Source organism: Otolemur garnettii, unplaced genomic scaffold (genome assembly GCF_000181295.1).
Source record: "Otolemur garnettii isolate 467f Iridium unplaced genomic scaffold, OtoGar3 scaffold00035, whole genome shotgun sequence".
Classification (NCBI taxonomy): domain Eukaryota; kingdom Metazoa; phylum Chordata; class Mammalia; order Primates; family Galagidae; genus Otolemur; species Otolemur garnettii.
In genome coordinates, this window is record NW_003852430.1 from 15430332 (window position 1) to 15444681 (window position 14350).

Here is a 14350-nt window from a genome sequence, read left to right on the forward strand (position 1 = left end):
GTAATCATTTTAGGAGTTTAGATGAAATTCATCCAACAAGAAGATCACGCTCTCCAACTAGACACCACGATGCCTCCCGAAGTCCAATTGATCACAGATCCAGAGATGTGGACAGTCAGTATTTATCAGAACAAGACAGGTACTTATCCAAGTTATGATCTCAACATTATTATTTTTTCTGTTCATTCTGTTTTAATGTATACAGATATTATGGCATAATACATTAGAGAGAAAAAGTATCTCATCACTCAACACTGAATTCTCAAGGAATAACTGGTAAAATGCTCTAGTAGAAATGTAAACTGTAGGACGTATTTGACTAATATTATATTGTTTGAAGTATTTTTTTACAAAATCACAATTTAGCTGATTTTAAAGGTATAGCTTATTGTTTACTTAAATACTGTTCTAAACTAGGGAAGGGAATCGGTCTGAGCAACTATCAAATATTTTGTCTTTTCTGGGTCACGGTGTTTGGGATGTTATTTAGGTAATTATAAAAGTTATGTTCTGTATTTAATTTAAAACATTTTGGATACTGGTCATCTGGAAGACAGCATTTGCTGAGTTCTATGAGAACTTCAATAATAATATTTCTGTTATATACCTATTTTTTCGTAAAACTTCTCTCCATGAAATATTCATGAAATGTAAAATATTGAGATGAATTCTTTTTTATATGTATATGCACTTTAGTTCTATATTTGCTTATGAAAAATATATTACAGAATAATTACTATCGATCTATATTCTGAATATATTCTGCATGCCCACAGACGTTCTTCTCAGCACAATCAGATACCCCTACAACTAGCCTAACCCTGTGCTCAGTATCGGATTTAAGGTTTTTTGATACCTTCCTGGTTGAATATTCTCTTCTGGCTTTTGAAGTGGAGAAAATTTGGGGACAAGGAGGGAGGTGGTAGCAGTGCTCAATGATTTTTCTCTGTGGAGTCGAGGACATAGAACCCAACTAGCTCTTCTTGCCTAGATAATTGTCATTTTTCTGTGGAAAGTAAGGCCATGACCTCCAAGAGTGGAATCATAATGGGTACCAGGACAGAGAACGGCTCTGAGGAAGAGGATTCCAAATGGCTCAGCTTCTGTTTCATTGAGTGAGGGCCACTTTGTCAACATTCATTGAGCCACCATGAATTTAGCTGAGATGGGAAAACAGAAGGTTTCTTCACTAGGGCAATCAATATAGTGAAATTAATTTGGATATAGCAAATGTTTCGGTTTTAAAATAAATTATTCTGATCAAGTCTATTCTTAGTCAGTTAATAGGGATTATAATATGGTATTGGATTTTTCAGTGGCTAGAAAAGCCTAGAAAGTTATCACATGTTAAATTACTAAAAAGAAATTTAAAACTTTTAGGGTCCCCATTAGTCTCAGAATGGCCAAATTTATAGTGTATTTTCAAATACTCAAATGTCTGTAATTGGAGATAGATTTCTGTATCTTATTTGGGAAAGGTTTATTTTTCTTTTGTTTTAATACTCTATGAAATCATTTTGAAATACAACAGCAAACCAGCTACAGCGAGGACTGCTACCACAATGTTTGTATCTTATTGTTTAAAATTTTTAAATGCTGTCATGTTTATTTTTGTTTAACCTCTCAAGCAAATATGCTAGTGCAGACAATCTGGTTTCTTCCCTTGTCATGTTTCCATTGGCATACCATTGGCATAATCCATGTGTCATGATTTATCTGTTTCACTCACCACCCATCCTGTCTGTGCAGTGAGCTTCTTATGCTGCCCAGAGCAAAACGAGGACGGAGTGCAGAATGCCTACACACTACCAGGTAAATACAGGGATTTGGTGATGGTGACTTGTGTGTGATGACTCTCTTTCCATTCTGCTATTCTTCCGTCTCTCCCTGAGTGGTGTTACTACAGATAGGTAAAATAAATTCCCCCAATATTCAAAATTGGTTTTGTTCAGACGGAGGTTATGGAAAAGGTTCCGAATACATTTTAGTCCCCATCCAGGCAGACTCCTCTGCCATCTGTACCTTCAAAACCCAGAACCTGAAGGGTCTCTGTGGGACTGTTTCCATAGTCCTAAAAGTAAGCAACCAGGTTTTGCACTTAAAATTCTAAATGCTCGCGGTGAGCACACAAAACCTTGTAACCTCCTGTCTAGTCACATTCCTGTCTAGTCACTAGAGGTCTTATCTTCTGTGTTTGCTGCTGTTATTGTTTTCTTGACTGTAATTTTGATGTTTTAGTCTTTTTGGTCTTTTTGATTTCTTTTTGGGATCTGCTATTGTTTACGTTCTGTTCCTTCTTAATAACATCTTAGCAGTTTATCCTGAATGACTTGAGCTTCAGCTTCCTTCTTTATAAAGACTGAGGAGGAGGTTGGACCCATTAGCTTCTTAACTGCCCCAACCCCACCAGTTCAGAAATACTGCAGTACAAACTTCCTCATACAGACATGTAACAATATGATTGCTCTTTAGAAAATGAAGAGAACATATAAAATAAATAAATAAATAAAACCTATTGAATCTGTGAAAAAAAAAAAGAGAAAATATATATAATTTCCACTTTTGCACTGGAGCTTAGCACCGAGTACTTTATGTCAGTCTCATTACACCTTCAATTTTATATCCAAAGCAAAACTTCTTATAGATTATTCATAGTATATAATCTACAGATACTCATTTAAATTTGAAGTTAATATAAAAGGAAGTAGGAAGTGAAACCAACACAAATACAAAGTTTTACATAATATTTTCGGCAATGAAAAGGAAGAGGAAAGAGAAAGAAAAGAGGATAACTGCAATTCCTGGGGTGGAAGGACCAATGCCAGGATCGTGTCTGTGGCCCGTGGGGTTCTGCTCAGCAGTGCAAACACAGTTGGCTTAATAAGAAGGGTTTGAACTTTTTACATGTTTAAAACACTCTTACTGATAACTGTTGCCACATCTGCTCGGAGAACCACAGGAAAAAATGAGAAATTATTAGTTCTGCTTACCATCGGAAGAAAAAATATAAAATCACAAAAACTGCAAAAGTTAATTCAAATTATTTATAATGCTAAACTATCCATGCCTGTTATTAGCTATTTTTCCTGAGAAATCATTTATTAACAAGAATGGTTTGTTTACTGATTCTGGAAGTTCTCTAACAGTCCTGTTGATATCACTACAACTATTAAAAAAAAGAAGCAGCAGCAAACGACACACACAATCTTTATGTCTATTAAGGTACCTGGTGTGTGCCTGGCATCCAGTGTGGGACTGTTTCTGGGATTTGTTTGTGCACCAGCTATCTAAATATAATAACTGAAGTTATGTTTTCTTTCCCTGATTTTATTCTTGTAAAGGTGAAATATTAGGATACACAAAATATGATATACTCAGAGTTGCTTAATTTATAGTTTTACCCTTAAGATTAGTAATTCTGATTACTAATCATTCTAAGTCCATGTATTCTGTTTGTTTAATACAGTAGTTCTGTATTAAAGGGCCACGGCATTAGAAAGGTTGAGAACCACTGGTTTAATAGATGGAATCTGCATGTTGACTTTGAATTTCGTGATTTGGACAGACAATCATACTGATAGGTATATAAATTTAAAAACAGGTGAGAGTTCAGCTGAGGCTGGTCACACCACATTACTGATACTGGTACAATAAGATGGGAAGTAGAGTTAGCCAAGTGTGTGGATCCGAAACGTGTCACCAGGGCCTTCTTTCTCCTCCTCCTCCCTGATTTTTTTATACTATCAGTATAAAATGGTTTCACTTAACCAGTTCCTCAACAACTGCTAATTGTAATTTTTATTACAACTATGATTGTAATTTTTTTTCCCAAATTTTCAAAAACTTCCCTTGCTTTCATCCCCTAATATGTACCACCAAAATATGGAGGTAGAGAAAACGTGAGTTCAAACATAAGTGCATCCAAGTATATATAATCTCCTCTGTTTATGCTCATGTATTTAAAAAAGCCACTTTACTATATCTGAATAAAAAATATAAACATATGTACATATAAATCAGTGCTTTATATGGCTACATCAATAATGCATTTTGGTTTCATATAAAGTACAGAAACTTGTTATTAATATAGCTATCCGTGGCTGAAATGTAAAGCTTTAAAAATAGCATCTTATCATGTTCACATAGGACTTTTTTTTTCCACATAGAACTTTTAACAATAAAATCTGAGAATTTACTGTTCTACAGTAAACATAAGGAAAAGAATGTCTATTGACTACAAGCACAATGTTAAGTACTTAATGTTTTTTATTTCAACTTGCTGACAGTATACTATATAAATATTATCCTCACGTTACAAATGAGAAATAATGCTAAGAAAGTTTAATTTGATAAATAATACAACAGGGAATCAAAACCAGGTCTATTTGATTTTTTCCACTAAACTAGTTTTTCTAAAAATATGTTACGAAAATTGGTCATGTGAGATGTTCCACCAGTAAAAGAGTGAGTGGGTCACATAGATTCAGTTACACTGAACATTAAAGTCTCTCTCAGGAAATTTAAAATATACAGTGTATTAAAGTCATGTACCACATTGCACCCGAATTATTTGTCAAACCCTTTTGTTATAAAACATGTCCTGCAGAAGTGGTGGTGTACAGGAAATGAAGCTGCCTGTCCACATGCTAGCTACTTTATGCACGTGATCTCGTGTAATTCTCTGCACGTGATCTCGTATAACTCTCTGCACGTGATCTCCTATAATTCTCTGCATGTGATCTCGTGTAATTCTCTGCACATGATCTCATGTAATTCTCACAGATCCCCTGTTAAGTGATTCATGTTAAGGAACAGTCTAATGGACTTGATCTGAATTATCTAAGTCTCAGCCTGTAAGTGGCAAAACCAAGATGGGAACTTGAATTTTCTGATTATAAATTTCATGCTATTTTCCAATTTGTTTCCCGTTTTGTATTGATCCCCGTTAGAATATTCCTGAAAAAAATTACTTTTGAGGCAATTGTTTAGAAAAGTTATGTAGCAGCTTATGACTGAAGATGTTTGCCTAAGGTTAGGAATCAAAAGGAAGACACTATTGTCTGTGAAAACAGCCTGAATCCTTCATTCGGTAAAATGTGGCCTCCATTTGGGTTTGAAAATGGTCCTCTGGGACATTATTAAACTGAAGCTTTAAAGGCTTTGCTTTGAGCACTAGTATAAACATGACTAAACCAGTGTTCAGGATGCCTTTGGTAAATGTTTATTTTCTTCCATATTCACCCAACTTTAAGCTGAAGTGGACAATGGATTTTCATAACCAGCCATTAAATTTGTAGAACAATATTAAATTACCAAATTTTAACTGGACCTAGTTTTCTCTTCATGGTATAGAAAGTCCACAGAGGCCCTCATAGATTTTTAAAGCAATTCAGGGTAAAGCTGGATATTCCTTATGCATTTTCTGCCAATCCAAATTTATATTCTGGTTTGCATCTAATGCCCATCTCACTCAGGTTCCAGTGGTACATTTTACTTGTGGTCAGATTTCGATTCAGAAGCTGATAAACTTGGAATCACCTCTGTCTCTACTGCAGTCCAGTCCATTGGCCAGCTTTGTCCCGGAATGCTGGGCAACTCTTTGCTTGTTATCAGAGCATTAATTCTTTCAGTCACATTTTAACTCGCAAATTACAGAAATTGTGTGCTTTGCACCTTTAGTTATGAGTTGTTTACTTCTGTAGAACCTGACATAATCCTAAATCCAAGATTGAATAGTAAATTTTAATACTGGTTAATAATAATTCATAGTTTGCTAAGCAGATATTTTTCTAATGAACATAATTAAATTAGAATTTTGAGCATCTGTCTTAATTATGAAGTCAGGTGTCTAAGACTTCATGTTTTCATAATTGTAATCCTGCCTTCAAATAATTATTGTAGTTTTTCTAAGAAAAACAAAAAGATCCATCTACATAACTTTACAGGCCTCCTTCTTTCTTAATATCATGGTAAAATGTGCTTCATCCATGTTTTTCTGTCTCCTGCATGTCTGTGTGCCACATTTCAGACATCTTGTTAGGCTCTATAAAACCTTACCGCCCAGGATGCCTTTATTACACAACGGTTCTCACTGGAATCTTTACAGGTAAGAGCCATAACAGTGAGTCCCAGTTATAAACTAATCCCTAATCCCCTTGCCTATTAAAACCAGAAAATGTTCATTCTAACGAAGCATTAACATGTTATTTTGAAATTAATTATACAATAAGAAACACTAAATTAATGATGTCTAAAATTGTTTTAATTATAAATCTTATTAATTCTAGAATAATCCTCTAAATGACATCTACTAACTCAGATAACAACTTTTGCCTGTCGTCTTTGTCATTGACTTCTTGTTTCACATGTTGATTTTAATTATTACTTATTTCATTTCATTTTATTTTACTTTTGGATAACTTTAATTTGCGAAGCTCAATTCTGCCTGCTAATACTAAGACAAAATCAGTGACTAGACAGGACATTCCCCTTCATCACGAACGCTTTAACCCAAGAGTGTTGAGATTTACTGATGAAATACCGGTTAGGTAAGAACCTCTGGAAATGATACCTTTTGATTCCCTTGTCTAGTGTTGTGAACCAAAAGAGTTGAGTTGTAAAATTATTTCTCCTCTAATGTCCTTCATTTTGTTTTGGTGTAGCATCTGTTCTCGGTAATAAAGTTTCGGGTGTTTTGTTTTAGTGCTTCCTGTATCCAGTTTTGTTTGGTTTTGTTTTGTTTTCATAAGTAGGTGTGATTTAGTCCCATTTTTCAGTCTGAGATTCTTCTGAAAATTATGCGAAGTAATTTAAGCATAATCTTTGTTTAGTTTCATTTTCTAAACAAAATTTTGCGCTGTCATTCTGTCAACTCTCTCACACCCTTATGAACCGAATCCTCGTGATTCTACATTTTGTGTAAAAGGGACATTATTTTATGCTTTACTCTCTAACACGGTCTTCCTTTCTTTGTTTTCTTTGTCTTTCTCTTCTACCACTGGATGCAATGCACTGGCACTAGTGAACTGCAGCCCTCCCTTGACAGGGCTAGGAGTGCTAGTACCAACTGCTTGAGACCAGATACTAGTTTGCATTCACCAGAACGAGAAAGGTATAAAATAAAGACTTTCTTAATTTCTTATCATTTGTACTAGTGATTTTTTTTTCCCCAACCCCTTTGTTTGGTTTCACGAAGAGTCTCACGGGTTTATTCATTCACGTTCACTTTGCTGACGGTCTCCATCCCCCCTCCCTACTATACATGTGTGTGTAGAGATATGTGTCCGTGGAGAAGCCCGAGGGTGCACATACACATATTTCTACGAATGTTGTTGCAAATGATGTGATGTAATTTGTAACTGCTTCTGGCTGCTGCTTCTCCCCTTTTGTTGCTGTTCGGTCATTTTATTTGCATACGACTCAGGGAACCTTCAGTATGCTGATACTGGTTGAAGGTCTAGGAAGCTATCTGAAGTGAAGGATCACTTTCCTATTAGTACTACTGATTAATAGTATTTACAGGTTCAACACAAATTTCCCATAAACTCAAAACCAGAATCTATTTAAGTAGAATACTTCCCATGTGCATTGCCGATAGATTTTTAATCAAACTTGTCTTTGATTTAGAACCTTTTTACCTTAAATTATGTTTTGATGACAAAAATCGTATGTTCATGATAGATTTCCTGATGCCCTATAGAAATGAATACACATAGTATTTATATACCCACTTGGAATTTTGCTAAAATTTTTGATTGAGTAATAAATTATTATTTTATTTGAAATGTATTCAGTGATTATGTGTTACACTGTCTCCTAATTGTAAGCATTTCATTTATCCATTGTAATGGAACTTTCTATTCCAGTAACCGTAGGTATTAATAGTCTTGGTTATATTTGCTGTCTCTTTTAAGGTCATTCAGATGAAATTTGCATACTACCTTTTTATCAACCCGGAAGAAAAATGTTTATTTGAATTAATGTAACCCACTACTCCTTCTTTAGAGGCTGCTCAAAGCTTTTCTTTAATCATTTTTCTAGTCTGATTCTATTTATTTACTTATTTATTCTATTTATTTACTTTATTTATTTGTTTATTTACAAAGTATTCTGGAATTAATAGGTATAGACATACATACATAGCTAGACATACATAGCTTTTTTTTAGTGTCTTTGTAAGAACTCTAATTTTATATTCTTTTATGCTTGCAAAATTTATAATAGAAAAAATACAATTTAATTTATAGTAAGTATTTCTTCATGTTTATAATAGAAATTTTAGTGAAAAGACTAGAGACTCTTCTAAAATTATAATTGAAATTGTTTTATTATTCTCCTCATATGTTGCCTCCCCGAAAATAATTATAAGAGTAACGAGAAAAATATTATTCATTTCAAAATTATTATTATTTTCTCAATACTGAATGTAGCACCATCCTAATAATTTTAATATCATCCAAATTGGTGCTGATAGAACTATATTGCAAGCCACTGTATATTTTAGATTTTCTAATAGCCATGAAGTTAATTTTAATACTTTAGCCCAACATACACAAAGTACTATTATTTTAATATAACATTAATATGGAGACTATTAGGGAGCTATTTTGAATTCCCTTTTCCATAGAAAATCAATACACTCAATGTACTTTTTACTCACAGCATTTCCTAATTTGGACGTGGTACATCCCAGGGCTCAAAAGCTTCCTGTGACTTGCGTCTCCTCCATCAGGCGGCAGAGGTCTAGTGTATGGCGAATCCTATTTGGCATGTCTTCCATCGTGACACTGAAGCCACAGAGTTTGCAAACTTATGTGTTGGTCAATTTAATCTCTCAAATAATAGCCTGAAAACCAGTTAACCTGTAGAGAAGTGATCTTACAACAGTTCTTGCACAGGTTGTTGTGACGTCCAAGTGAATTCATTTACCTTTAAAAGAATAAGAAAAAAATATGATTGAAAACTTACATGCACTCTACATACTAACTAAAAAAGTTTTCATTACAAATCAAGGAGAAGGGGATTGGTATTATCAATGATCCTCAATTGATTGGAGTCACTTTGTTGCCAAAAAGAGCATAACTGATAAGTTTTCATCAGGTAAATTATAGAAGTTGTATATATTGATTTGGAGGATAGAGACTACAAAATACCATTTGTTTGCACACATCTTAGAAGCAGACTGTAACAATATGAAGAGTTGTGACTTTGTTCTCTTTGGAGAATGCATCTAAGGTCCAGAGGCAGGAGATGCAGGGAGGGGGAAGAGGGGGCCTTAGACGGTTTTCCAGGCTACTTAATAACTCGGATTGACCCTAAGTCTGATTATATTACTACCTAATGATCAGGGTAGATAAAATGTTAAGGAAAATGTTTCAAAACTTTAATTTTATATTCTTGAGATAATGACATTATTTCTATTTCTCTCTATAAAGGTTAACTGATTTGACGATTCTAACCCATTTTGATTAGACTTTATATGCTGCTGTAGCAACTTTATGCCATTTTCTGTTTTGTTTTTGGCCGGGACTGGGTTTGAACCCGCCACCTCCAGCATATGGGACCAGCACCCTACCCTTTTGAGCCACAGGCACCACACCCATTTTCTAAATTGTCCTCGCTGGCTTGTAAAACAAATTAAGTTTTATGTTAACACAAAGCGAAGTTGTCCACACAGACTCAGTAACAAACTTTACCCATGATTGAAAAGGTAAAGGAGCAGCATGCTTTTCCTGAGCGAATTAGAAACCATCACACCCACTTTCTTCTCTTCCTTAATAGATGGTCTGCCCAGGGTAACAGACAAGTTTTGAATGGGTACGTGTAAAAACACTATTTCACTTTAGGAGCCCCTCCATTTTATTTTCTGTTGATTATACAAATTAAAAAGAATGCTTATGGAGAGTACTGCAATCCAGTGAATTACCCCAATTCAGTTATGCCTTGTAAGTCAAGAGATTTTGGTTTTCTTTACAAGTCCTGATATCTCAGATAAAACCCATTTCCCCCTTGCTTCCTTGACTGGGGAGGAGTGAGATGCAGGCTTGCTACTAACCTTTCCTCTTGCCAGAGTTCAGAAAAAACAATTGCTTAAATGTTCAGATACCCTGACTTTCAGAGCCACTGGAGAACAGTTACTTTTCTTAAATATTTCATGTTCTGCCTTGGCCTTTCAAAACAATCATAGCCTTACTGACAGCTCATGAAAGGTGGTGCTGTACTTAACACTGCCTCCATTTTTGACCTCCCAGTAAAGTCTGCAATGTGTAGGAGTCATTCCCGAGACTCTGTGGCTTTGCTGAAGCTCTCCTGTGGGTTACACTGGCTCCCTCGTTCAGCAGTACCTTGCAACATTTCCACATTAGCCACCCTGTGAACTTGAATTTCTCCTCCTTTAAGTTCCTCTGTAGATTTATTTTCTTAAGTCTCTGTTATGATAGCCTCCACTTCAGGCCTCTCTTCCTCCTCTGTTCCATAAGGGTAATTCCATAGCTCCACTCTGTTTTGCTTTTTGGAACCACCCAACTGGTCTAGTCTTTTACATGATACTTCGGTCAAAGGCTCCCACACAAATACACGTGAAGACAATGTGTACTGTGACTGGCCAGTCCAGACCTTTCCTCCTGAGTATGAGGCCTAAACTTCTAAGTCATTATGGGACACAGAATGCAACAGTATCTAAGTCAACATCCTTATTCCCCCTCTCATCCCTTTCAGCAAAATGCTTCCTCTGCTCTTCCTCAATTTTCCTCCTGTTTTTTGCCTTTGGCCTGGAACCAGCCACATAACGTGGAAACACTGTTCCTCCTCTTCCTTTTTCAAATTCAGGAAGCTGAGAAATGCTGCCAGTTTCTCTGGATCACAGCCCTCACCTGGATTTGTTCCAGGGTCACATGGGCTCTCTTAATTTTCTCATAAGGTCTAATAAGCCCTTATTATTTTATATCTTAAGTTTTCTTTCATTAAAATTGTCTGAATTTCTGCTCAATATTCAAAAATATAAGTTACATCCCACGTCTTTTATAAAAACCTTTCTTATTTCTCTCCCACATCCTCCTACATGAACACACACACACACCCCCTTCCCATTCTTTTGCTGGTCAGAAAAAGACCCCCACAGTTTTATATAACTACTTGTCTGTTAAAATACACTATGTCTTACTTAGTACTGCAATGTGTTTGGTTTTTTTCCCACTACATCATCCACCTCTCGAGGACAGGGGTCATATTCTATTTGCCTTTTTCATCTCTAGTGACAGCATTTTTTACTTAGTAAATGCTCCATTTGAGGTTTGGGAGTCTTAAGACAAGGCCCTCGATTTAATAAGTCAGTAAATTCTATCAATTAAAAAAATATTGAACACAGTTGTGAGCTGGATGCAGGTACGAGAAAGATAAGAACACTAATTTATCACCGTGAAAACAGTGGCTAAGTTTGGGCTCTGTGGCTTTCGGTCTACAAGATTGGGAATAACTAATCCCAGAATCAGCCAAAGTCACTGACCACAGAGGCTTCCACTCTAGGGTTCGACCGCACATCTCACAGCTGCTCTTTGTTTTTGTGGTGTTTGCTATTTGCAGACAGCCTGATTTGGAGAGAGGAATTCAGAAAGGGACAAGACACTGGTGCCTGATCATTTAACACAAAGTCACCTCTCACATAAGCCACTCCTCCCTCCTTGGGGTGTGAGGAATTACTTAATGAATTTCCCTCCACGTGGAAACAGGAGACCCAAGACAAAGGAGATTTTGGCCTAAAAATCAACAGCTTTAAGTTGAATTGAAATAAACACCATAAATCTTATTTCAAAGTACAAGCATTGATATTAATTAAAATAAGTGAAAGATAGAATAAAACAATGTTGGGAAGAAGGATTTTAAGGACTAAAATGAATAATGAAATAGACAGTAGAAATACATACTCGTGTAGTTAGTTATCTCATTTGGTTTGGTTTCTAATGTTATTAATACCTTACAAATATTTTTGATTTGTGTTATTCATGGAATGAATGATTTACATTTCCATATAATTTCTTTCTTTAGGCAATTAACCTGCTTAGTCATTTTCTGCCAAGATATAAGCACCATTGAAAGATGTGTATATTTGCAGCGAGGAGTATTAACTGCACATATAGACAAGCACACGTTTGCTTTAAGCTTTATCAGTGCTGGGGGGAGGGGAATCTACAATGTAAGGACTACTTAATTGGTGACTCTTAATTCCTTAGTTCAGTTTATCATTACTTCTTATCTAGATTACTGCATAGCCTAGCATCTTAGCCATTTACTATCTCTTGTCTATTCATAAATATTTGCTATTTATTCTGTGCTATGCATAATGGATGCAGCTGTCAGAAAGCAGACACTGACTGTGCTTCCACCTGCAGGGAGTCTACCACCTCCTTATTCCCCACCCTCACCCCACCCCCACCCCTACTGTACGCTGCAGAATGACCTTTCTTCTTTTGTTCTGAGCACAGTGAAAGGAATGGTCTCCCAACAGATCCGATGCCCCTGATGATTTAAAGCACTAATAATTTCCTAAAATAATGAATAGAGCTTGTTGGTAGGCTGGTTTTCTTAGAAAGAGAAATCAAGAGAGGGCTGGTTTATTTCAACTTTCTGATGGAAATCTCCAACACAGCCGCCATATTAGCTTATATTTTAAACCCAGTAAAGGAAGGTGGAGTTGTGTGCATTTCTTAATAACCAGGGGAGAGGACAGGGATGAAGATTCTAATCGTGGTCCTTCTGAGTGATAGGAGAAAAAATAGAAAATTACTCACAAAATCATAAAATGTACTTGCATATTTAAAACTGAACAATTATGTGATATTAAAACTTATGAAATATCTATTCCTGGACAAAAACTTGGATACAAGTGAAGTGACCCTGCTCACATCACATCCAACATGTGAGAGAAAACACAGACAGATTTCTCATCTTGATCCTGCATATCAGCATATTCAGAAGGACTTTGAGTGTACAAAAACATACATGTATTAAGCCAAATATTTGTTCGGAATTTATCTTTTACTTGCTTCCATTCATAATTGCTTCTTTCTAAATGTATACCTTTATTGTTTGTTAAGAGCTTTCACTGCATGTTTCATAATTATAGCATTTTTCTTTACTTTCATGTTTAAATAAACACAAGGACTGGAATTTTGCCCTAGGAAGCAAGGTTACTCATAATCCTGTAGAGTTAATATTACTACTTCACAGAAAAAATATTAACTCTGTTTTGGGGTTTTCAAATAACACCACGAATTTTAACACACCTGAGTATAACTTAATGTAGAAGATACACTTTAGTCTTTTTTTTTTAATTTATTTTAGGATTATTTTCTTTTATCTACAACAAAAGCCAATAAAGTGAAAAGAAATATTTTAAAGCATTCAGTTCAGATTGCCCCACCATTTAAGGAATAAAATAATTAATTTAAAATTAATGCAGAGTATTTTGATTTTATGAAGATGTAACAAGTTAAGAGTTCGTGCCCAGCAGTCTTCTGACCCAGATCTGCTCTTGACTAACTTCCCTTGCTTCCCACCTTCTTCAAAGCCTAACATGAATCATGTCAAATTTCTCCATCTAGGACTGATCAAACAAAGTCTTCCAAAGGACTTTCAGAACTGAATATCTGCTGACTTCAGCTATCTTGGTCACCTGGCAACAGCCCTCTGTTGCATTGGTCCAGATGTTCTGATAAATCCACTAAAACAAGTTACGACGGCAAGATAGACGACTTTCTTTTTAGATGTTAAGACTAGTCTCCCATGGATAACGATTTAATATAAAACTGTATACCTAAACAGGTCTTTTAAGACCATCTAATTTTCCTCTCTTGCAAATGAGAAAGCCAATGCCTTTAGAAAAATTCCTGCTAATATCTTTATTCCTAATATGTGTATAAAAATTTCAGTATCTGGCCTGTTCAGTCCCTTATTGCCTCTTTCCAGCTTTCAATTGGATATTTGTAATGTGTGGTTATATACAGCCAGAAATTTGAAGATAGTTTAACAAAAGAATCCCTTTTTTAAACTTCCGTTTAACTGTTAATCACAAGAGGCATATTATTGTGAATGCTATCTTAAAAGCAACTGTTTAACTACGTGAGAGACACTCGTGCAGGTAAAGATGAGTGGAATTTTTGAAGTTAATGCCAATTGACCATTTCATTTACCTGTATTCTCTACTTCCATCGGTCAGTGCTTCTTCCTCACACTTTTTAAAGTTTAGTAATTACCCCTATGGTTTTTGATAAGAAAACTTAAGATTTCACAGGTCATTTTGCTATGAATTATTTCTTCATATCATTTCCACAGTGAAGAGCATTTTTATTTCTTC

General features: G+C 35.4%; 1 protein-coding gene across 1 annotated transcript in view; it reads left to right on the forward strand.

Moving 5' to 3' along the window:
• The window catches only part of RIMS1 (regulating synaptic membrane exocytosis 1), a 474428-nt gene that overhangs the window by 330173 nt on the left and 129905 nt on the right, over positions 1–14350 (forward strand). Inside the window, 3 exon segments of the mRNA XM_023513140.1 lie at positions 14–139; positions 1750–1812; positions 7022–7111. Of these exon segments, the coding sequence (XP_023368908.1) occupies positions 14–139; positions 1750–1812; positions 7022–7111 (279 nt within the window).